Raw genomic sequence first — 25,651 nt, forward strand, 5'->3', positions numbered from 1 at the left:
ACTTACTACAGTTTCAAGAAATGTATTCAAAGGCACTGTAGATTGAGCCTTCTTTGTTTAATTTCTATTTAATTCTAAGTAAGTCACAGCCTATATGTGCAATTTCTAGACTATAATGATTTAATACAACTAAATGTTGTTTAAATGCTGAGCGCTCTATGTCCCTGCCTCTCTACCAGCCTAGTGTGTCACACTCACTGATGCTCCACAATGGATTTATTTGTAGCCTTGTAATAATAGTCTAATAATATAGCTTAAATAATACATTGTTGTTCCGTCTTAGGCTACCTGTCTGGCTACTGACCTATTTACAGTGTTTATATGCCGTTTAATACGACACAGCCTGTTTCAAATGATGAGCGCTTCTTAGTCACCTTTACATGTTTTAAATGATTTTCATTCAAATTATATGGTTTTGTTTCAATACTTCAAAACCAAACGGTAGGTCCAGATAGTCACAGAATAGATGGGTGTTGGTTAAATTATTATTTTTTAAATTATGAATAGAACGAATTTGGAGCGGCAGTTTTTTTTATTTCCTGTGAGCGAGGAGCGTTTTTTTTGCGGAGTGGTTAGAAAGGTTGTGGAGCGTCTGCGCCTGTGAGCGACGAGCGGCGTTTCGGACCGCTCAGCTCCGCTCACACACTCTGCAGCAATGACAATGAAACAGCCCATCAATAACACTGCTTCATTGCTGCAGATAGAAGTCTGACTCATGTGTGATGTTATTTATGAGCCAGTCAGTAGCTGTAGTCCTTTCATTCCCCACCTGACCCACAGTCACACTGTCTGAGTCCAAAATGGCACCCCATTCCCTATATAGTGCACTACTTTTCACCAGGCCTGATCGGGAGTAGGGTGCCATTTGGGACTAGAGCCACAGTTAATGCTCTTATAGGAATGGCTGACCTGTGGGCTCCATTAAAGTCCTTGGCTGGCGTGCTGGCAGCTACACAGAAATAGCCTGTCAAGCCCCTTTGTTCAGCCGCCACAGATTTCTGTCAGCTAGCTAGCTCCTCTATGGGTTTGATTGACAGCTGAAGAGAGATGTCCCATGGTGGTACTTGTTTCTGTTTACTAGCAGTTAAGGGAAAGGGGAGAGAACAGGTTAGTTGGTTAGGTTAGGTTTATGGGTTGTTCTGACTCCTGGGGGTGACTGTTAAATATATTGAAGTTGGTTAGGTTTATAGGCTATGGGTTGTTCTGATTCCAGGGAGTGACTTTTAAATATATTGAAGTTGGTTAGGTTTATAGGTTATGGGTCAACTCTCTGGGCCTCCTAGAGCATTAAATGCATTTGTTTGTGACATTAGCAGTTGAGTGCTGTCAGTGTCATATGACAAACCTGGGCAGCCTCAACTGGTTCAGAACCGAGATGGCAGAGAGAGGGAGAGAGCCTGTGGGAGGGACCAGAGTGAAGAGGCGTAGTGAAGATTTTATTTGCCTAGATTACTATAAGCTTTCTCACGGGTCTGTTCAGTGTGGATCGACGCTCAGTGTGTGAAGGGGAAGCTCTGCATAGTAACAGGTTGGAGAGACTCCTTGGAGGACCTGGGTTTTGATGAGCTTGATCAAACTGGTGGTGACAGAGGAATGAAATGCTTCTTGGGCTTTAGCTGTGAGGAAGGAATCTAAAGAAGACGGCTTGTTGTTCCTCTTCTTGTCTATTTGAGGATGTTTTCTTGTCAAAGAAGTTGTCTCAGGTGAGCAGTACAACACGGTGGCTTCTCTGAGTGCTAGTTTTACTCTGGACTTTTACTTTCACATACAGTTGTATTTTCTACTTCACAGCTGGCTACTGTGTGTTCAGTTTGAACGAGGTTGTGAGGGAAGTTATTTTGGTAAGGAGATCGTGTGATAATAACTGTAAAGCTGAAGCACCCATAGAGGGTGTCGAATTACTGTCAGTGTGTCCGCTTTACCTCAATTAGGCAGCAACCTCATCCTTATTACATTTAAATGCTCGGCTACAACCTATAACATTACGACAGACTACACTACTAGGTTACAGTATGTCTCTACAGGTAAAACAACACTACTAGAAAAACAACACAGTATGTCTCTACAGGTAAAACAACACTACTAGGTTACAGTATGTCTCTACAGGTAAAACAACACTACTAGGTTACAGTATGTCTCTACAGGTAAAACAACACTACTAGGTTACAGTATGTCTCTACAGGTAAAACAACACTGCTAGGTTACAGTATGTCTCTACAGGTAAAACAACACTACTAGGTTACAGTATGTCTCTACAGGTAAAACAACACTGCTAGGTTACAGTATGTCTCTACAGGTAAAACAACACTACTAGGTTACAGTATGTCTCTACAGGTAAAACAACACTGCTAGGTTACAGTATGTCTCTACAGGTAAAACAACACTACTAGAAAAACAACACAGTATGTCTCTACAGGTAAAACAACACTACTAGGTTACAGTATGTCTCTACAGGTAAAACAACACTACTAGGTTACAGTATGTCTCTACAGGTAAAACAACACTACTAGGTTACAGTATGTCTCTACAGGTAAAACAACACTGCTAGGTTACAGTATGTCTCTACAGGTAAAACAACACTACTAGGTTACAGTATGTCTCTACAGGTAAAACAACACTGCTAGGTTACAGTATGTCTCTACAGGTAAAACAACACTACTAGGTTACAGTATGTCTCTACAGGTAAAACAACACTGCTAGGTTACAGTATGTCTCTACAGGTAAAACAACACTACTAGGTTACAGTATGTCTCTACAGGTAAAACAACACTACTAGGTTACAGTATGTCTCTACAGGTAAAACAACACTGCTAGGTTACAGTATGTCTCTACAGGTATGGTTAGCGTATGGGGCTGTGTGTGGTTAGCGTATGGGGCTGTGTGTGGTTAGCGTATGGGGCTGTGTGTGGTTAGCGTATGGGGCTGTGTGTGGTTAGCGTATGGGGCTGTGTGTGGTTAACGTATGGGGCTGTGTGTGGTTAACGTATGGGGCTGTGTGTGGTTAGCGTATGGGGCTGTGTGTGGTTAGCGTATGGGGCTGTGTGTGGTTAGCGTATGGGGCTGTGTGTGGTTAGCGTATGGGGCTGTGTGTGGTTAACGTATGGGGCTGTGTGTGGTATTTGTGGAGTTGGCAGTTCTAGGATATCAGTTATCCTCACCTAGGCCCAGGGCCTAAAATGAACACCTGCCACCTGCCGAACGTGGGTAGATTTTGGCGTTGGCGGGTAAGAATGTGCGTGGCAATACTCCAGGCTCTACAGTGTGGGTATTTCATAAAAATAGTCAATCATGGGCCCAAGTGAGAGTTGTGATTTATAGCTGAATAAAAGCTGCAGTAGCTGTTTTCAAAGTATTAATGCCATTTTGTTTCGTATCTGTTAATGCACAAAGAAAGCTATAACATTAGGATTCAGATATCAGGCAGCAACACTGCCATTGACAGGAGTCTACTGCTACCTGAACTGGTCTATTGGGGGGCTGTGAGTGTTGAAATATTTGTTTTTAGAAGCAATGGGCACAGGCATAAAAGTTGGTCTAATTTACTCAAGTCTCCTACAGTGATTTCTTGTTTATTTACATTGTTTTGTTCACAAGCTAGGTCACTTTTTCAATATTTGAGTTTCCTCCCGCTGCTAGCAAAAAGAGACATCATTGGCTCTCTACTAGTGACACAGGCACAGGTGATGACTTGAGTGGCCCTGTTACCAAGGTAACCTTAAAAGGGCAGCTAAACATTTTTTCTCTGATATATTTATGTTAAAAATACTCAGGTCACAGAATAGTAAATTAAATCGAGCAATATAACCAATAACGTCTTACTAGTAATACATTTCTTGTTTTAGAAACATTGCTAAGCATGCTCATCGTTTTTTTGTGTTTCTTTGTGTAATTATGGCAAAAAAAATAACATTTGGGCTGGTAAAAAATCTGATTGGCTGGTAGATAAAAAAATTTTTTTTTTTTTTAAATCTACCTGCCACAGTGGTTGGCATACAAACAAGTTAGTTTTAGGCCCTGTCTTTTATCTGTCTGTGTCCTCTCCTTACCCTGTGTCTGTCTGACTGACTGACTGTACCGTCTTCTATCTGTCTGTGTCCTCTCCTTACCCTGTGTATCTCTGACTCTCTGACTGACTGACTGACTGACTGACTGACTGACTGTCTGTCTGTCTGTCTGTCTGACTGACTGTACCGTCTTTTATCTGTCTGTGTCCTCTCCTTACCCTGTGTGTCTCTGACTGACTGACTGACTGTACCGTCTTTTATCTGTCTGTGTCCTCTCCTTACCCCGTGTGTGTCTGACTGACTGACTGTACCGTCTTTTATCTGTCTGTGTCCTCTCCTTACCCTGTGTCTGTCTGTCTGTCCTCTCCTTACCCTGTGTGTGTCTGACTGACTGTCTGACTGACTGACTGACTGTACCGTCTTCTATCTGTCTGTGTCCTCTCCTTACCCCGTGCGTGTCTGACTGTCTGACTGACTGTACCGTCTTCTATCTGTCTGTGTCCTCTCCTTACCCTGTGTGTGTAGTTTGATAGAATAAAAGTTTACCAAACGCTCTTCAGGCCAGCTTGATCAAAACAGGAAATGATGTCCTGAAGTGACTGACTAGGGATAATAGAGAATAGGTAGACTTTCTCTCCCCAACTAACTGTCTCTCCATGTGTGTAGTTTGACTGTTAGTCCCGCTGACTCTCCCTCCCCTCTGTCTCTGCAGCGCTGCACTCAGGCCGGCCAGTCGTTGATGGAGTTCTTGCAGGGGAGCGGTGACTACTGCCACGCCCAACATCTCAGCGCTTGAGCCCAGGCCCCCCGGGGGGAGGATGGCCCTGCCGCCCTGCTGCACCTCCCACCCCTGAATGCCCACAGCCAGGTCGCCCTCTCCACCCAGACCCAGCCGCCCCCACACTGACTGTAGACTGACTGACGGACGGCAGGCCCACTAACTCACCAGATGGGGTAGTGAGTGTCGGTGGGCAAGGGCAGCGTAAGCTAACGGACAGCTACCTCTTCACCCCCCCTTGGCACCTTACTCTTCACCCTCTCCAACCCCCACTCTATTCCCAGCACCTCAAGACACCCTGGACAGGAGAGACTTGAGAGGACCTTGTAAAGTCCTCCTGAGGTGGGGTGTTGTTGCTGGGGTTTGTTCCTCAGCCTCAGAGAGACTAGCAGGGGTGACCTGCCTGCCTGGCTTCCTGCCTGCTGTGTCAGGACAGTGTACTGTAGCTGGTGGGCTGGGTGCTCCTCTGTCAGGGTGGGTGCGGGCCCCTGGGTCTGGGTCGACGTCGTGGCTTCTTCTCCTGAGAGTGGGATCCTCAGTGTGTCCAGAATGAACCGTCCGGCTCCCCCCGTCGAGGTCTGCTACAAGAACATGAGGTTCCTCATCACACACAACCCCACCAACGCCACCCTCGACACCTTCATCGAGGTGAGACAGAGAGGAACCTTCCACACAACACCACTAACACCACTCTTATCACCTTCATCAAGGTGAGACAGAGAGGAACCTTCCACACAACACACTAAGACCACTCTTATCACCTTCATCGAGGTGAGACAGAGAACCTTCCACACAACACACTAACACCACTCTTATTACCTTCATCAAGGTGAGACCGAGAGGAACCTTCCACACAACACCACTAACACCACTCTTATCACCTTCATCGAGGTGAGACTGAGAACCTTCCACACAACACCACTAACACCACTCTTATCACCTTCATCAAGGTGAGACAGAGAACCTTCCACACAACACCACTAACACCACTCTTATCACCTTCATCAAGGTGAGACAGAGAACCTTCCACACAACACCACTAACACCACTCTTATCACCTTCATCAAGGTGAGACAGAGAACCTTCCACACAACACACTAACACCACTCTTATCACCTTCATCGAGGTGAGACCGAGAGGAACCTTCCACACAACACCACTAACACCACTCTTATCACCTTCATCGAGGTGAGACAGAGAGGAACCTTCCACACAACACACTAACACCACTCTTATCACCTTCATCGAGGTGAGACCGAGAGGAACCTTCCACACAACACCACTAACACCACTCTTATCACCTTCATCAAGGTGAGACAGAGAGGAACCTTCCACACAACACCACTAACACCACTCTTATCACCTTCATCGAGGTGAGACAGAGAACCTTCCACACAACACCACTAACACCACTCTTATCACCTTCATCGAGGTGAGACAGAGAACCTTCCACACAACACACTAACACCACTCTTATCACCTTCATCGAGGTGAGACAGAGAACCTTCCACACAACACCACTAACACCACTCTTATCACCTTCATCGAGGTGAGACAGCGAGGAATCTTCCAGACTGTTCTGGCTCTCGGTCGTCTAATCCTGCTGAGTTAGAAGTGGCCCCTAGGTAACTGATCTAAAATCAGATTACACCTCCGGGTTCACACTGCATGCTCTTAGCCCAGGTCTAAGCTTAATGAATATTCGTGTTAGGTGAAAATGGAAATGTCACAACCAATGGAATAATATTTAAATTAGGTGACAATGGAAATCTGTGATTGGCTAATCTTGAAAACTTGGTTCTAAGAACAGTGTGAGTCTCTCAGGGAAAACCCAGAACTGATTGTAGATCAGCGTCTAGGGAAAACTTAATCCTACTCGGTCTGATTGGTGTTACTACTGTAGCTAGCTGTGTCATGTGACAGGGCTGTTACCAAATCAATCTAACTGGTATTACAACTGTCATTGTCAAACCTCCGACTCATGAATGGTTTTAATGAAGTTACCAGTAGATGGATGGATGGACAGTACAGTATCCAATGTGTTGACCTAGACAACATCCTTTATATCAAGTTCCATGGACAGAATGTAGATAGCAGCAACACAGATTTATATCAAGTTCCATGGACAGAATATAGAAAGCAGAAACACAGATTTATATCAAGTTCCATGGACAGAATATAGAAAGCAGCAACACAGATTTATATCAAGTTCCATGGACAGAATATAGAAAGCAGCAACACAGATTTATATCAAGCGCACTCTGAAGAGAAATGTCAGACAGACCTTTATCAAGATGTTAATTCCCATAAATCTGGTTTGAATGGTTTCTCTCCCTTTTCCAGGACCTGAAGCAGTATGGTGCAACAACAGTGGTGCGGGTGTGTGAGGTCACCTACGACAAGACACCTCTGGAGAAGGATGGCATCACAGTCATGGTGAGCAAAGATGCACACACACACACACACACACACACACACACACACACACACACACACACACACACACACACACACATCGGATCTCTCTTCTCTACACTCTCTCACTAGGGTCCTATTCACTAGGAACCAAACGGAAGCAAAACAGGCTGAAACGAAGGGGGACCTACCTCAATTCTTCCAATGAGAAAAGCTAGCTGTTTCTGTTGCAAGACGTTTTGCTACGGTGCCAAAAGTTCTGGTACGCTGTGCATTAATGAATACGACCCTGGTGGTGTTCAGTAGGTACAAAATGAGGTGAGACTAGTCTACTGTTATCCGAACTGGTCCATTGAGACTAGTCTACTGTTATCTGAACTGGTCCATTGACAGGAGTCTACTGTTATCTGAACTGGTCCATAGAGACTAGTCTACTGTTATCTGAACTGGTCCATTGACAGGAGTCTACTGTTATCTGAACTGGTCCATTGACAGGAGTCTACTGTTATCTGAACTGGTCCATAGAGACTAGTCTACTGCTACTATCTGAACTGGTCCATTGAGAGGAGTCTACTGTTATCTGAACTGGTCCATAGAGACTAGTCTACTGCTACTATCTGAACTGGTCCATTGAGACTAGTCTACTGCTATCTGAACTGGTCCATTGACAGGAGTCTACTGTTATCTGAACTGGTCCATAGAGACTAGTCTACTGCTACTATCTGAACTGGTCCATTGAGACTAGTCTACTGCTATCTGAACTGGTCCATTGACAGGAGTCTACTGTTATCTGAACTGGTCCATAGAGACTAGTCTACTGCTATCTGAACTGGTCCATTGAGACTAGTCTACTGTTATCTGAACTGGTCCATTGACAGGAGTCTACTGTTATCTGAACTGGTCCATAGAGACTAGTCTACTGCTATCTGAGCTGGTCCATTGAGACTAGTCTACTGCTATCTGAACTGGTCCATTGACAGGAGTCTACTGTTATCTGAACTGGTCCATAGAGACTAGTCTACTGCTACTATCTGAACTGGTCCATTGAGACTAGTCTACTGCTATCTGAACTGGTCCATTGACAGGAGTCTACTGTTATCTGAACTGGTCCATAGAGACTAGTCTACTGCTACTATCTGAACTGGTCCATTGACAGGAGTGTACTGTTATCTGAACTGGTCCATAGAGACTAGTCTACTGCTACTATCTGAACTGGTCCATTGAGACTAGTCTACTGCTATCTGAACTGGTCCATAGAGACTAGTCTACTGTTACTATCTGAACTGGTCCATTGAGACTAGTCTACTGTTATCTGAACTGGTCCATTGACAGGAGTCTACTGTTATCTGAACTGGTCCATAGAGACTAGTCTACTGCTACTATCTGAACTGGTCCATTGACAGGAGTGTACTGTTATCTGAACTGGTCCATAGAGACTAGTCTACTGCTACTATCTGAACTGGTCCATAGAGACTAGTCTACTGCTACTATCTGAACTGGTCCATTGACAGGAGTGTACTGTTATCTGAACTGGTCCATAGAGACTAGTCTACTGCTACTATCTGAACTGGTCCATTGAGACTAGTCTACTGCTATCTGAACTGGTCCATTGACAGGAGTCTACTGTTATCTGAACTGGTCCATAGAGACTAGTCTACTGCTACTATCTGAACTGGTCCATTGACAGGAGTGTACTGTTATCTGAACTGGTCCATAGAGACTAGTCTACTGCTACTATCTGAACTGGTCCATAGAGACTAGTCTACTGCTACTATCTGAACTGGTCCATTGACAGGAGTGTACTGTTATCTGAACTGGTCCATAGAGACTAGTCTACTGCTACTATCTGAACTGGTCCATTGAGACTAGTCTACTGTTATCTGAACTGGTCCATAGAGACTAGTCTACTGTTACTATCTGAACTGGTCCATTGAGACTAGTCTACTGTTATCTGAACTGGTCCATTGACAGGAGTGTACTGTTATCTGAACTGGTCCATTGAGACTAGTCTACTGTTATCTGAACTGGTCCATTGAGACTAGTCTACTGTTACTATCTGAACTGGTCCATAGAGACTAGTCTACTGCTACTATCTGAACTGGTCCATTGAGACTAGTCTACTGCTATCTGAACTGGTCCATTGAGACTAGTCTACTGCTACTATCTGAACTGGTCCATTGAGACTAGTCTACTGCTATCTGAACTGGTCCATTGAGACTAGTCTACTGCTACTATCTGAACTGGTCCATTGAGACTAGTCTACTGCTATCTGAACTGGTCCATTGACAGGAGTCTACTGTTATCTGAACTGGTCCATAGAGACTAGTCTACTGCTATCTGAACTGGTCCATTGAGACTAGTCTACTGTTATCTGAACTGGTCCATAGAGACTAGTCTACTGTTACTATCTGAACTGGTCCATTGACAGGAGTCTACTGTTATCTGAACTGGTCCATAGAGACTAGTCTACTGCTACTATCTGAACTGGTCCATAGAGACTAGTCTACTGTTATCTGAACTGGTCCATAGAGACTAGTCTACTGCTACTATCTGAACTGGTCCATTGAGACTAGTCTACTGCTACTATCTGAACTGGTCCATTGAGACTAGTCTACTGCTATCTGAACTGGTCCATTGACAGGAGTCTACTGTTATCTGAACTGGTCCATTGAGACTAGTCTACTGCTACTATCTGAACTGGTCCATTGAGACTAGTCTACTGTTACTATCTGAACTGGTCCATTGACAGGAGTGTACTGTTATCTGAACTGGTCCATAGAGACTAGTCTACTGCTACTATCTGAACTGGTCCATTGAGACTAGTCTACTGTTATCTGAACTGGTCCATAGAGACTAGTCTACTGTTACTATCTGAACTGGTCCATAGAGACTAGTCTACTGTTATCTGAACTGGTCCATTGAGACTAGTCTACTGCTACTATCTGAACTGGTCCATTGAGACTAGTCTACTGTTACTATCTGAACTGGTCCATTGAGACTAGTCTACTGTTATCTGAACTGGTCCATAGAGACTAGTCTACTGTTACTATCTGAACTGGTCCATTGAGACTAGTCTACTGTTATCTGAACTGGTCCATAGAGACTAGTCTACTGTTATCTGAACTGGTCCATTGAGACTAGTCTACTGTTACTATCTGAACTGGTCCATAGAGACTAGTCTACTGTTATCTGAACTGGTCCATAGAGACTAGTCTACTGTTACTATCTGAACTGGTCCATTGAGACTAGTCTACTGTTATCTGAACTGGTCCATTGAGACTAGTCTACTGTTACTATCTGAACTGGTCCATTGAGACTAGTCTACTGTTATCTGAACTGGTCCATTGAGACTAGTCTACTGTTACTATCTGAACTGGTCCATTGAGACTAGTCTACTGTTACTATCTGAACTGGTCCATTGAGACTAGTCTACTGTTACTATCTGAACTGGTCCATTGACAGGAGTGTACTCGCTTTTGTTTTCCATCTGTTTCAAAACATATGTTCCTACTGACCCTGTTCCCTCTCTCTCTGCCATGTGGAGGATGTCATTCATGATCTCACCCTGCTGCACATGTTGGAGTAGAGGAAGCACTACCTCCTGCCCCGAACACACACACATCTGGCTCAGCGTCAGGGTTTACATCATGGTTTACTCCTCTCTTCTCCCAACATCCTCTCCTCTCACCTCTTCTTCTCTCCCCTCTCAGCCCTGGTCTTTCTTTTTCTTCACTCTCTCTCTCTCCTTTCTCTCCCTCTGAGTTAATAACGTTGTTGGGAGCAGAGAGTACCTTCTCAGAGGAGGGGTAGCATCAGATGAGAAGAATGTAGAGATGGCTAGAGGCCCGGGTTACATAAGGCCCTTAGCCACCCTCTCTCTGTTGTGTTATCAGAGTGACACGGTCACACAGAGTCCTCTCTCTTCTTTTCCCTGTGTGAGAGAGAGCCTTGTATCCTGACTGACTGAGTCCTCTCTCTTCTCTTCCCTGTGTGAGAGAGAGCCTTGAATCCTGACTGACTGAGTCCTCTCTCTTCGTTTCCCTGTGTGAGAGAGAGCCTTGAATCCTGACTGACTGAGTCCTCTCTCTTCTCTTCCCTGTGTGAGAGAGCCTTGAATCCTGGCTGACTGAGTCCTCTCTCTTCCCTGTGTGAGAGAGAGCGTGAGCATAGCCTTGCTATTGAGAGAGGCCGCTGAAGACAGGCTTAGTGCACACTGCCCACAAAATGAGGTGGAAATTGAGCTGCACTTCCTAACCTCCTGCCAAATGTATGACCATATTAGAGAAACATATTTCGCTCAGATTACACAGACCCACAAAGAATTCAAAAACAAATCCAATTTTGATAAACTTCCATATCTACTGGGTGAAATACCACAGTGTGCAATCACAGCAGCAAGATTTGTGACCTGTTGCCACATGAAAAGGGCAACCAGTGCAGAACAAACACCATTGTAAATACAACCCATATTTATGTTTATTCATTTTCCCTTTTCTACTTTAACTATTTGCATATCATTACAGCACTGTCTGTATACATAATATGACATTTGAAATGTCTTTATTCTTTTGGAACTTTTGAGTTTAATGTTCATTTTTTGTTTATTTCACTTTTGTTTATTATCTATTTCACTTACTTTGGCAATGTAAACATATGTTTCCCATGCCAATAAAGCCCTTAAATTGAATTGAGAGCCTTGAATCCTGGCTGACTGAGTCCTCTCTCTTCTCTTCCCTGTGTGAGAGAGAGCCTTGAATCCTGGCTGACTGAGTCCTCTCTCTTCTCTTCCCTGTGTGAGAGAGAGCCTTGTATCCTGACTGACTGAGTCCTCTCTCGTCTCTTCCCCGTGTGAGAGAGAGCCTTGTATCCTGGCTGACTGAGTCCGGCTCTGGTCAAAGGTAGTGCACTATTTAGGGAATAGGGTGCCATTTGGCACGTACCCTTGTACACTTGCTGACTGACTGGGTCAGTGCCTCCTCTTCAATAGGAACACAGCAGAGAGCAGAAGATTAGCCACCAGCTGAGAGAGACTGGCTGGCAGGTGAAACCCAGTTCCCTGTTTCCCTCCACATCTCCCTGAACTCCAGATGAAAACCACGTTGTCTGTCTCATTCAGCACGCTGTGTAATGTGCTGCACTGTCTGTTCTGTCTGGCATGGCTCCTGATGCTTTCATTGCTCAGAGGTTATTTATTGGCATTATATGGAGAAACGTTACTCCCACACTCTCTGCTTTTGCACGTTACTTTAGTCTTACCAGTGTATCAGTAATGGTGGAGGTATATTTGGAGGCCATATATAACCAACAATAACAGTGGTAAGTACCAGAGGTGCATCCATCCACCTTGTGACTGACTTAACATAGACCGTCCTCTGTAGCATGTGATAACGTTCAGCTGGCTGATATAAAGGGACTGTGGACTCATTCAGGAAGTGGCCCAAAATGGCACCCTATTGCCTATATAGTGCACTACTTTTGAGCAGAGCTGTATGGGCCTTAATCATAAGTAGTGCACTGCACTATAAAGGGAATAGGGTGCCAGATTTGAGACCTACACTCTGCCAAACGTCTCGCTGCCTGCCGTACGATAGTCAAGTTGCAGAGGAAGAAGGATACCATGGTGACAAGGTCCGTTCTGGGGGTTCCGAGAAACTGCCCAAGACGTTCTTCGGCCACAATTAGAACTCTGCCTCCTCCTCCAAGCTCTTGTCTCTAGCTCTGGGCTGCGTTGGTTGGAGCGACTTGTAATGAGCTTCACGACATGAATAGCTTACTGTTGACATACCAGGCGGCTCTGTTCACCTCTTAGTAGATGTAAATGTTATTTTTAACCACATCCTCTCTACAGTCTAAGATTCTATTAGGGAGAGATTTACTCTCAAGGTTGTCACAACAGGTTCACCCATTATGGAGTTCTGTGGTCACAACAGACATGCAAATGGACATTTCTGTATCTTCGGTGTTGTGGTGACTTCTACATATCTTGTTGCCCACCGCTTCTTTAGATGTCCATAGCAGGATGCAGAGCAATTCAAGGCATTTCATGTGAGGTTAGGGTCAGGCCTTGCCATGTACAGGATTAGTGTCATACCTGGAACACTGAACAGAGAGTAGAATGGGTCCTGTTGTGGGTTTTGCCTGTGTGTTACTGATAGAATGGATACTGTTGTGGGTTTTGCCTGTGTGTTACTGGTAGAATGGATACTGTTGTGGGTTTTGCCTGTGTGTTACTGGTAGAATGGGTCCTGTTGTGGGTTTTGCCTGTGCGTTACTGGTAGAATGGATCCTGTTGTGTGTTTTGCCTGTGTGTTACTAGTAGAATGGATACTGTTGTGGGTTTTGCCTGTGTGTTACTGGTAGAATGGATCCTGTTGTGGGTTTTGCCTGTGTGTTACTGGTAGAATGGGTCCTGTTGTGGGTTTTGCCTGTGTGTTACTGGTAGAATGGGTCCTGTTGTGGGTTTTGCCTGTGTGTTACTGGTAGAATGGGTCCTGTTGTGGGTTTTGCCTGTGTGTTACTGGTAGAATGGATCCTGTTGTGGGTTTTGCCTGTGTGTTACTGGTAGAATGGGTCCTGTTGTGGGTTTTGCCTGTCTGTTACTGGTAGAATGGGTCCTGTTGTGGGTTTTGCCTGTGTGTTACTGGTAGGATGGATCCTGTTGTGGGTTTTGCCTGTGTGTTACTGGTAGCATGGATCCTGTTGTGGGTTTTGCCTGTCTGTTACTGGTAGCATGGATCCTGTTGTGGATTTTGCCTGTCTGTTACTGGTAGCATGGATCCTGTTGTGGGTTTTGCCTGTCTGTTACTGGTAGCATGGATCCTGTTGTGGGTTTTGCCTGTGTGTTACTGGTAGAATGGATCCTGTTGTGTGTTTTGCCTGTGTGTTACTGGTAGCATGGATCCTGTTGTGGGTTTTGCCTGTCTGTTACTGGTAGAATGGATACTGTTGTGTGTTTTGCCTGTGTGTTACTGGTAGGATGGATACTGTTGTGTGTTTTCCCTGTGTGTTACTGGTAGGATGGATACTGTTGTGTGTTACTGGTAGGATGGATACTGTTGTGTGTTTTGCCTGTGTGTTACTGGTACATTGGGTCCTGTTGTGTGTTACTGGTACATTGGGTCCTGTTGTGTGTTTTGCCTGTGTGTTACTGGAGGATGGATCCTGTTGTGTGTTTTGCCTGTGTGTTACTGGAGGATGGATCCTGTTGTGTGTTTTGCCTGTGTGTTACTGGTAGAACGTATACTGTGTGCGTCCAAAATGGTGCCCTGAATATCCTATATGTTTCATTAGGGCTGTTTTCCCCAAAAAGTTACATCCGCCTCATGTCTTGTTTCCTTGTCACGATACTAATGAGTATCACGATACTGGTATGGTCCCGACCCTAGGCTCTGGGTCCTATGACCCGTTTGGGACGCAGCCTACAGTGTCCATGTGGAACGCCCCTTAACCCCAGGATAGAGGTGGTTCACACCCAGCATGTTGTTCCCTCACTGGAGATGATCAGAAGGAAACAGGAAACAGGAAGCGCTGACGAGACATCCTCTTGTTCATCCTGTAGTATCAGTCCCTCAGATCACTTTCTTGTTTGTTTTTTTAACAGAGAAAGTCCCAGTTGCCCCCTTCTATTCATGGCAGTGTGAAATAGTGATGTCATCATAACATCCTTCCCAGTCTGTGATCCACTGGTTCAGCTGAGCCCCCGAGGGCTTTTGAAGGGAGCTGTTGCCTTGGTAACGCATTGTCGTCAATCACACAAGATGTTTGTTCCTGGGAGCAGGTATTGTGTTGTTGGAAGTCCCACTCCACTAGATGATAAGAGATGACTGTGTGTGTGTGTGTGTGTGTGTGTGTTTTTACATGTAACCTTTTATTTAACTAGGCAAGTCAGTTAAGAACAAATTCTTATTTACAATGACGGCCTACCCTGGCCAAACCCGGACGACGCTGGGCCAATTGTGCGCCGCCCTATGGGACTCCCAATCACGGTCGGATACAGTGTCTGATGGCTCTCTAGTGTGACTGATCTAGACACCCATGGTTTCTGCTTTAAGCCTTCATCTGTCAAATGGAGGAGTCAAACAGCTGGTTTGAGCATCCTTGATGCTGTTAGGTCCATATCTGACCTGCTGATGGATGTCTTAGTTAATCTACCATCATTGTCTAATCCTTCAATGAAAGAATGTTTGTCATTATAGAGGGTGATAGCCCAACATGGCCAGAAAAATACATTGTATCCAACCGACTGATTTAATGTACACTAGCCAAACCAATTAAACGTTGAAGTCAAACAGTTCACCACAGTTCATTCAGTGAAGAAGAGGTAACCACACATCTGTTCTCTGTTGTGGTTCTGCACCAACTACAAACAAACCCTTATAGTGTGTCTGTGTTGACAGAAGGCTTTCCTGATGCTGTGGGTGCTGATGGAACATGTTATGTGTCCCAAATGGCACCCTATTGCCTATATTGTGCACTACTTTTGACCAGAGCCCTATTGTAGTCCACTATATAGGGAATAGGGTACCATTTGAGACAAATCTAGGCCCTCAGAATCCACCAGTCGCTGACTGAATGTTCCCACTGTTTGGATGGGAGGTGCTTGTTGAGATGGTAGGAAGAGTGAAGGAAGGACACAGGACAGTGTGTTGTCTGTGGTGACAGTTGGTTCATGTTGCGAGTCATGCTTAGATGACTGAGGTTGGTACACTCTGCGTTCCTCCCTGTTATGTGGGTACAGATGTCTCATTTCACAGTGTGCAGCGGCTTGGAACCAGTTGTTTCAGACATGCAGCGGTTCACAAACTCTTTTAATACATTCACCCTCAGTAGGGGATTCTGCTTAGTCTGGTTCCTCAGTTTAGAGTAGGTAGGGGTGCAGTGTAGAGCTGCTTTGTCTGGTTCCTCAGTTTAGAGTAGGTAGGGGTGCAGTGTAGAGCTGCTTTGTCTGGTTCCTCAGTTTAGAGTAGGTAGGGGTGCAGTGTAGAGCTGCTTTGTCTGGTTCCTCAGTTTAGAGTAGGTAGGGGTGCAGTGTAGAGCTGCTTTGTCTGGTTCCTCAGTTTAGAGTAGGTAGGGGTGCAGTGTAGAGCTGCTTTGTCTGGTTCCTCAGTTTAGAGTAGGTAGGGGTGCAGTGTAGAGCTGCTTAGTCTGGTTCCTCAGTTTAGAGTAGGTAGGGGTGCAGTGTAGAGCTGCTTAGTCTGGTTCCTCAGTTTAGAGTAGGTAGGGGTGCAGTGTAGAGCTGCTTAGTCTGGTTCCTCAGTTTAGAGTAGGTAGGGGTGCAGTGTAGAGCTGCTTAGTCTGGTTCCTCAGTTTAGAGTAGGTAGGGGTGCAGTGTAGAGCTGCTTAGTCTGGTTCCTCAGTTTAGAGTAGGTAGGGGTGCAGTGTAGAGCTGCTTAGTCTGGTTCCTCAGTTTAGAGTAGGTAGGGGTGCAGCGTAGAGCTGCTTTGTCTGGTTCCTCAGTTTAGAGTAGGTAGGGGTGCAGTGTAGAGCTGCTTAGTCTGGTTCCTCAGTTTAGAGTAGGTAGGGGTGCAGTGTAGAGCTGCTTAGTCTGGTTCCTCAGTTTAGAGTAGGTAGGGGTGCAGTGTAGAGCTGCTTTGTCTGGTTCCTCAGTTTAGAGTAGGTAGGGGTGCAGTGTAGAGCTGCTTTGTCTGGTTCCTCAGTTTAGAGTAGGTAGGGGTGCAGCGTAGAGCTGCTTTGTCTGGTTCCTCAGTTTAGAGTAGGTAGGGGTGCAGCGTAGAGCTGCTTTGTCTGGTTCCTCAGTTTAGAGTAGGTAGGGGTGCAGTGTAGAGCTGCTTTGTCTGGTTCCTCAGTTTAGAGTAGGTAAGGGTGCAGTGTAGAGCTGCTTAGTCTGGTTCCTCAGTTTAGAGTAGGTAGGGCTGCAGTGTAGAGCTGCTTAGTCTGGTTCCTCAGTTTAGAGTAGGTAGGGGTGCAGTGTAGAGCTGCTTAGTCTGGTTCCTCAGTTTAGAGTAGGTAGGGGTGCAGTGTAGAGCTGCTTAGTCTGGTTCCTCAGTTTAGAGTAGGTAGGGGTGCAGTGTAGAGCTGCTTAGTCTGGTTCCTCAGTTTAGAGTAGGTAGGGGTGCAGTGTAGAGCTGCTTAGTCTGGTTCCTCAGTTTAGAGTAGGTAGGGGTGCAGTGTAGAGCTGCTTAGTCTGGTTCCTCAGTTTAGAGTAGGTAGGGGTGCAGTGTAGAGCTGCTTAGTCTGGTTCCTCAGTTTAGAGTAGGTAGGGGTGCAGTGTAGAGCTGCTTTGTCTGGTTCCTCAGTTTAGAGTAGGTAGGGGTGCAGTGTAGAGCTGCTTTGTCTGGTTCCTCAGTTTAGAGTAGGTAGGGGTGCAGTGTAGAGCTGCTTTGTCTCGTAACAATGGCCTCCCTCAGAGTGCCAATGCTAATCAGCTGTTTCTGTCAGAGAGACAGAACTGTACTGTTTATGATGTGTGATGCCGAAGACCAGTTCCCACATTGTGTAGACAATTACATTGTTTTCTAATGTGAATGTGTTTGTATGTTTTCCAGGACTGGGCCTTTGATGACGGTGCCCCTCCGCCCACTAAGATCGTAGATGATTGGCTGAACCTGCTGAAGACTAAGTTCCGTGAGGACCCTGGCTGCTGCGTGGCGGTGCACTGTGTTGCCGGGCTGGGACGGTACGGATCATTAATACTCTTCTGTCTTAGGGTTCTGATTGGGTGAGACAGTTGAACCAAGCTCACAAGGCTGCAGTGTCACCCACCCACTGTGACGACCACTGTCTCAGCAGCCACCAGTCTCTCCCCTTCTCCTACAGCCTGACCAAGGCCCTCTCTCTGCATTCAGACAGACCCAAGCCAAAGTCAACTGTTAGTCAAGGGCCACTCCTTCACAACTAATCCACCGTTTGTTATTCAAAGCACAGAGGTTGAGGTCTGAAAAACGTTGAAGCAGCATTTATTTCTATTGTGTCTCTAAATGTATCCTCTCAGATTGGATCTCTACTAGTTAGCTCACCAGAACTCTGGTCAAAAGTAGTGCACTATGTAGGGAATAGGGTGCCATTTGGGATGTAGCCAGTTGTCTTGTGAAATGTCAGTTAGCTGTATTCTGGTTGGCCATGCCCAGACCTGTAATGTATGTTCTATAGTTGAGCCTCTGGACTCCCGTTGGCCATGCCATACATTAGTTCTTATGGTTGGCCATGCCATACATTAGTTCTTATGGTTGGCCACGCCATACATTAGTTCTTATGGTTGGCCATGCCATACATTAGTTCTTATGGTTGGCCATGCCATACATTAGTTCTTATGGTTGGCCACGCCATACATTAGTTCTTATGGTTGGCCATGCCATACATTAGTTCTTATGGTTGGCCATGCCATACGTTAGTTCTTATGGTTGGCATGCCATACATTAGTTCTTATGGTTGGCCATGCCATACGTTAGTTCTTATGGTTGGCCACGCCATACATTAGTTCTTATGGTTGGCATGCCATACATTAGTTCTTATGGTTGGCCATGCCATACATTAGTTCTTATGGTTGGCCATGCCATACATTAGTTCTTATGGTTGGCCATGCCATACATTAGTTCTTATGGTTGGCCATGTCATACATTAGTTCTTATGGTTGGCCATGCCATACATTAGTTCTTATGGTTGGCCATGTCATACATTAGTTCTTATGGTTGGCCATGTCATACATTAGTTCTTATGGTTGGCCATGTCATACATTAGTTCTTATGGTTGGCATGCCATACATTAGTTCTTATGGTTGGCCATGCCATACATTAGTTCTTATGGTTGGCCATGCCATACATTAGTTCTTATGGTTGGCCATGCCATACATTAGTTCTTATGGTTGGCCATGTCATATATTAGTTATTATGGGTTGGCCACGCCATACATTAGTTCTTATGGTTGGCCACGCCATACATTAGTTCTTATGGTTGGCCACGCCATACATTAGATCTTATGGTTGGCCACGCCATACATTAGATCTTATGGTTGGCCACGCCATACATTAGATCTTATGGTTGGCCACGCCATACATTAGATCTTATGGTTGGCCACGCCATACATTAGTTCTTATGGTTGGCCACGCCATACATTAGATCTTATGGTTGGCCACGCCATACATTAGTTCTTATGGTTGGCATGCCATACATTAGATCTTATGGTTGGCCACGCCATACATTAGTTCTTATGGTTGGCCACGCCATACATTAGTTCTTATGGTTGGCATGCCATACATTAGTTCTTATGGTTGGCCATGCCATACATTAGTTCTTATGGTTGGCCATGCCATACATTAGTTCTTATGGTTGGCCATGCCATACATTAGTTCTTATGGTTGGCCATGTCATATATTAGTTCTTATGGGTTGGCCACGCCATACATTAGTTCTTATGGTTGGCCACGCCATACATTAGTTCTTATGGTTGGCCACGCCATACATTAGATCTTATGGTTGGCCACGCCATACATTAGATCTTATGGTTGGCCACGCCATACATTAGATCTTATGGTTGGCCACGCCATACATTAGATCTTATGGTTGGCCACGCCATACATTAGATCTTATGGTTGGCCACGCCATACATTAGATCTTATGGTTGGCCACGCCATACATTAGTTCTTATGGTTGGCCACGCCATCCATTAGATCTTATGGTTGGCCACGCCATACATTAGTTCTTATGGTTGGCATGCCATACATTAGATCTTATGGTTGGCCACGCCATACATTAGTTCTTATGGTTGGCCACGCCATACATTAGATCTTATGGTTGGCCACGCCATACATTAGTTCTTATGGTTGGCATGCCATACATTAGATCTTATGGTTGGCATGCCAACCAACATAACAGAGGAGTTGACTAAATAGAAGCACGAACTGATCTGGTTACCAGGCTCATTTTAGCTCTGTCCTGTCTGGTGTTCCTTCAGGTGTCCTCTATGGCAGAGGAGAGACAACGAGTCACATCTGTACTGATGAAGTATTAGCTAGCTAGTAGAGGAGAAAATGTCTCAAATGGTACACTATTCTATACATAGTGCACTACTTTTGACCAGAGCCTTGTGGGCAATAGAGAGTCATTAAACCAGGTTAAACCAGGCCTTTGGTACTAATAATGGTTGAGTTCATTGGTAGGAAGCTAAAGGAGACCCTCTTCCCCTCCCCTCCAGCCCCCTGACTTCCCCAGCCTCTTCCGTTCCCCTTCCTGTGTTAGCTGAAGGAGCCCCCCAGCCTCCCCTCTCTGGGTAAGCTGAAGGAGCCCCCCAGCCTCCCCTCTCTGGGTAAGCAGACCCCTGGCCTCCCCAGCCTCTTCCCTCCCTCCCCTCTCTGGGTAAGCTGAAGGAGCCCCCCAGCCTCCCCTCTCTGGGTAAGCTGAAGGAGCCCCCCAGCCTCCCCTCTCTGGGTACGCTGAAGGAGCCCCCCAGCCTCCCCTCTCTGGGTAAGCTGAAGGAGCCCCCCAGCCTCCCCCCTCTGGGTAAGCTTGAAGGAGCCCCCCAGCCTCCCCCCTCTGGGTAAGCTGAAGGAGCCCCCCAGCCTCCCCTCTCTGGGTAAGCTGAAGGAGCTCCCCAGCCTCCCCCCTCTGGGTAAGCTGAAGGAGCCCCCCAGCCTCCCCTCTCTGGGTAAGCTGAAGGAGCCCCCCAGCCTCCCCCCTCTGGGTAAGCTGAAGGAGCTCCCCAGCCCCCCCCTCTGGGTAAGCTGAAGGAGCTCCCCAGTCTCCCCTCTCTGGGTAAGCTGAAGGAGCCCCCCAGCCTCCCCTCTCTGGGTAAGCTGAAGGAGCTCCCCATCCTCCCCTCTCTGGGTAAGCTGAAGGAGCTCCCCATCCTCCCCTCTCTGGGTAAGCTGAAGGAGCTCCCCAGCCTCCCCTCTCTGGGTAAACTGAAGGAGCCCCCCAGCCTCCCCTCCCTGGGTAAGCTGAAGGAGCCCCCCAGCCTCCCCTCCCTGGGTAAGCTGAAGGAGCTCCCCAGCCTCCCCTCTCTGGGTAAGCTGAAGGAGCTCCCCAGCCTCCCCTCTCTGGGTAAGCTGAAGGAGCTCCCCAGCCTCCCCTCTGGGTAAGCTGAAGGAGCCCCCCAGCCTCCCCTCCCTGGGTAAGCTGAAGGAGCTCCCCAGCCTCCCCTCCCTGGGTAAGCTGAAGGAGCTCCCCATCCTCCCCTCTCTGGGTAAGCTGAAGGAGCCCCCCAGCCTCCCCTCTCTAGGTAAGCTGAAGGACCCCCCAGCCTCCCCTCCCTGGGTAAGCTGAAGGAGCTCCCCAGCCTCCCCTCTCTGGGTAAGCTGAAGGACCCCCCAGCCTCCCCTCCCTGGGTAAGCTGAAGGAGCTCCCCAGCCTCCCCTCTCTGGGTAAGCTGAAGGAGCTCCCCAGCCTCCCCTCTCTGGGTAAGCTGAAGGAGCTCCCCAGCCTCCCCTCTGGGTAAGCTGAAGGAGCCCCCCAGCCTCCCCTCTCTGGGTAAGCTGAAGGAGCCCCCCAGCCTCCCCTCCTGGGTAAGCTGAAGGAGCTCCCCAGCCTCCCCTCTCTGGGTAAGCTGAAGGAGCCCCCCAGCCTCCCCTCTCTGGGTAAGCTGAAGGAGCTCCCCAGCCTCCCCTCCCTGGGTACGCTGAAGGAGCCCGCCAGCCTCCCCTCTGGGTAAGCTGAAGGAGCCCCCCAGCCTCCCCTCTCTGGGTAAGCTGAAGGAGCTCCCCAGCCTCCCCTCCCTGGGTACGCTGAAGGAGCCCGCCAGCCTCCCCTCTGGGTAAGCTGAAGGAGCCCCCCAGCCTCCCCTCTCTGGGTAAACTGAAGGAGCCCCCCAGCCGCCCCTCTCTGGGTAAGCTGAAGGAGCCCCCCAGCCTCCCCTCTCTGGGTAAGCTGAAGGAGCCCCCCAGCCTCCCCTCCCTGGGTAAACTGAAGGAGCCCCCCAGCCTCCCCTCTCTGGGTAAACTGAAGGACCCCCCCCAGCCTCCCCTCTCTGGGTAAACTGAAGGAGCCCCCCAGCCTCCCCTCTCTGAGTATGCTGAAGGAGCCCCCCAGCCTCCCCTCTCTGAGTATGCTGAAGGAGCCCCCCAGCCTCCCCTCTCTGGGTAAGCTGAAGGATCCCCCCCAGCCTCCCCTCTCTGGGTAAGCTGAAGGACCCCCCCAGCCTCCCCTCTCTGGGTAAGCTGAAGGACCCCCCCCAGCCTCCCCTCTCTGGGTACGCTGAAGGACCCCCCCAGCCTCCCCTCCCTGGGTACGCTGAAGGAGCTCCCCAGCCTCCCCTCCCTGGGTAAGCTGAAGGAGCTCCCCAGCCTCCCCTCCCTGGGTAAGCTGAAGGAGCTCCCCAGCCTCCCCTCTCTGGGTAAGCTGAAGGAGCCCCCCAGCCTCCCCTCTCTGGGTAAGCTGAAGGAGCCCCCCAGCCTCCCCTCTCTGGGTACGCTGAAGGAGCTCCCCAGCCTCCCCTCTCTGGGTACGCTGAAGGAGCTCCCCAGCCTCCCCTCTCTGGGTACGCTGAAGGAGCCCCCCAGCCTCCCCTCCCTGGGTACGCTGAAGGAGCTCCCCAGCCTCCCCTCTCTGGGTAAGCTGAAGGAGCCCCCCAGCCTCCCCTCTCTGGGTACGCTGAAGGAGCCCCCCAGCCTCCCCTCCCTGGGTACGCTGAAGGAGCTCCCCAGCCTCCCCTCCCTGGGTAAGCTGAAGGAGCTCCCCAGCCTCCCCTCTCTGGGTAAGCTGAAGGAGCTCCCCAGCCTCCCCTCTCTGGGTAAGCTGAAGGAGCCCCCCAGCCTCCCCTCTCTGGGTAAGCTGAAGGAGCCCCCCAGCCTCCCCTCTCTGGGTAAGCTGAAGGAGCCCCCCAGCCTCCCCTCTCTGGGTAAGCTGAAGGAGCCCCCCAGCCTCCCCTCCCTGGGTAAGCTGAAGGAGCTCCCCAGCCTCCCCTCCCTGGGTAAGCTGAAGGAGCTCCCCAGCCTCCCCTCTCTGGGTAAGCTGAAGGAGCCCCCCAGCCTCCCCTCTCTGGGTAAGCTGAAGGAGCCCCCCAGCCTCCCCTCTCTGGGTAAGCTGAAGGAGCTCCCCAGTCTCCCCTCTCTGGGTAAGCTGAAGGAGCCCCCCAGCCTCCCCTCTCTGGGTAAGCTGAAGGAGCCCCCCAGCCTCCCCTCTCTGGGTAAGCTGAAGGAGCCCCCCAGCCTCCCCTCCCTGGGTAAGCTGAAGGAGCTCCCCAGCCTCCCCTCCCTGGGTAAGCTGAAGGAGCTCCCCAGCCTCCCCTCTCTGGGTAAGCTGAAGGAGCCCCCCAGCCTCCCCTCTCTGGGTAAGCTGAAGGAGCCCCCCAGCCTCCCCTCTCTGGGTAAGCTGAAGGAGCTCCCCAGTCTCCCCTCCCTGTGTTGGTGAAGCACCGTCTATCTCTGACGTACTGGAGACCTCCTCTGGGACTCGTCTGTGGTTTTTGACAGGGCGCCAATGTTTACTTTACTCTGAACTGTTTGTTGTCCTGTTAATCAGCTGGGGAGTTTTTGGCGTTCAGCTGGTACCCTCTGTGACATCTAAGTGGTCTGGGGGCTGATATGACTTGACAGGGTAGAGTTAGATAGATTAATATATTGAATGTCTCGTGTCCAGGCAGGCACCTCATCTGTTTCAGTGATTCCTAGAAGTCCAGTGTTTGTGTTAGTGGTGTTATGTTCTTCAGCTTTCTATTTCCACACTGACTTACCGTAACCACAGCAACAACCCCATGTAAGGCTAGAAAAGGGGAAAGTGGGCTACAGCTTTTCCTAATGATTTGTTACCTGTAAATATGAGTGGCCAAATACAGCACAACCAGTTCCAGCTGTCAACCCGCAGCAGGGCTTTCCTTTGTCCAAAGCAGAATAGTTTAAACCAGAATGAACTCCATTCCCTGGGAACTGGCTGTGTTGTGACAACATGGAGAGGGACGTTGCTGGGGGCATAACAGGAAGGACACGAATGGATGTCTTTAATTCCAAGTCTTACTATGTGAATGCTGTTTCTATGGTAACGTCCCAAATGGCACCATATTCCCTATTAAGTGCACTACTTTTGACCAGGGCCCATAAAGTTCTGACTGTGTCTTTAAGTCCCAGTATTAGCAGCAGCGTGACTGTGTCTTTAAGTCCCAGTATTAGCAGCAGTGTGACTGTGTCTTTAAGTCCCAGTATTAGCAGCAGTGTGACTGTGTCTTTAAGTCCCAGTATTAGCAGCAGCGTGACTGTGTCTTTAAGTCCCAGTATTAGCAGCAGTGTGACTGTGTCTTTAAGTCCCAGTATTAGCAGCAGCGTGACTGTGTCTTTAAGTCCCAGTATTAGCAGCAGTGTGACTGTGTCTTTAAGTCCCAGTATTAGCAGCAGTGTGACTGTATCTTTAAGTCCCAGTATTACCAGCAGTGTGACTGTGTCTTTAAGTCCCAGTATTAGTAGCAGTGTGACTGTGTCTTTAAGTCCCAGTATTAGCAGCAGTGTGACTGTGTCTTTAAGTCCCAGTATTAGCAGCAGTGTGACTGTGTCTTTAAGTCCCAGTATAGCAGCAGTGTGACTGTGTCTTTAAGTCCCAGTATTAGATGCAGAAGGTAAAGGCTGTTTCTTTGTGTTTCTCCCTCCAGGGCTCCTGTGCTGGTGGCTCTGGCTCTGATCGAGGGCGGGATGAAGTATGAGGAGGCAGTTCAGTTCATCAGGCAGTATGTACACCTCACCTCCAGATTCAGTTCATCAGACAGTATGTACACCTCACCTCCAGATTCAGTTCATCAGGCAGTATGTACACCTCACCTCCCAGATTCAGTTCATCAGGCAGTATGTACACCTCACCTCCCAGATTCAGTTCAGTTCAGGCAGTATGTACACCTCACCTCCAGATTCAGTTCATCAGACAGTATGTACACCTCACCTCCAGATTCAGTTCATCAGACAGTATGTACACCTCACCTCCCAGATTCAGTTCAGTTCATCAGACAGTATGTACACCTCACCTCCCAGATTCAGTTCAGTTCATCAGGCAGTATGTACACCTCACCTCCCAGATTCAGTTCAGTTCATCAGGCAGTATGTACACCTCACCTCCCAGATTCAGTTCAGTTCATCAGGCAGTATGTACACCTCACCTCCCAGATTCAGTTCATCAGGCAGTATGTACACCTCACCTCCCAGATTCAGTTCATCAGGCAGTATGTACACCTCACCTCCCAGATTCAGTTCATCAGGCAGTATGTACACCTCACCTCCCAGATTCAGTTCATCAGGCAGTATGTACACCTCACCTCCCAGATTCAGTTCATCAGACAGTATGTACACCTCACCTCCCAGATTCAGTTCATCAGGCAGTATGTACACCTCACCTCCCAGATTCAGTTCAGTTCATCAGGCAGTATGTACACCTCACCTCCCAGATTCAGTTCATCAGGCAGTATGTACACCTCACCTCCCAGATTCAGTTCATCAGGCAGTATGTACACCTCACCTCCCAGATTCAGTTCATCAGGCAGTATGTACACCTCACCTCCCAGATTTAGTTCATCAGGCAGTATGTACACCT

The 25,651-nt window shown here is 47.9% G+C and overlaps 1 protein-coding gene across 3 annotated transcripts in view; it reads left to right on the forward strand.

Annotated features, from left to right (window-relative positions):
* LOC139572937 (protein tyrosine phosphatase type IVA 3-like) overlaps positions 1-25,651 on the forward strand; it is a 61,196-nt gene that overhangs the window by 30,267 nt on the left and 5,278 nt on the right. Inside the window, exons 1-5 of one of the 3 annotated variants that reach the window (XM_071395830.1) lie at positions 1,470-1,703; positions 4,717-5,430; positions 7,126-7,218; positions 17,703-17,833; positions 24,723-24,797. In XM_071395830.1, coding sequence (XP_071251931.1) covers positions 5,332-5,430; positions 7,126-7,218; positions 17,703-17,833; positions 24,723-24,797 — 398 coding nt within the window. In that variant the 5' untranslated portion in view covers positions 1,470-1,703; positions 4,717-5,331. Of the gene's footprint in view, positions 1-1,469; positions 1,704-4,716; positions 5,431-7,125; positions 7,219-17,702; positions 17,834-24,722; positions 24,836-25,651 lie in introns of those variants that run through there. The other 2 variants (XM_071395831.1, XM_071395829.1) reach the window with 2 other exon arrangements.

The sequence above is a fragment of the Salvelinus alpinus genome, chromosome 4 (assembly GCF_045679555.1).
Source record: "Salvelinus alpinus chromosome 4, SLU_Salpinus.1, whole genome shotgun sequence".
In the NCBI taxonomy this organism is placed as follows: Eukaryota; Metazoa; Chordata; class Actinopteri; order Salmoniformes; family Salmonidae; genus Salvelinus; species Salvelinus alpinus.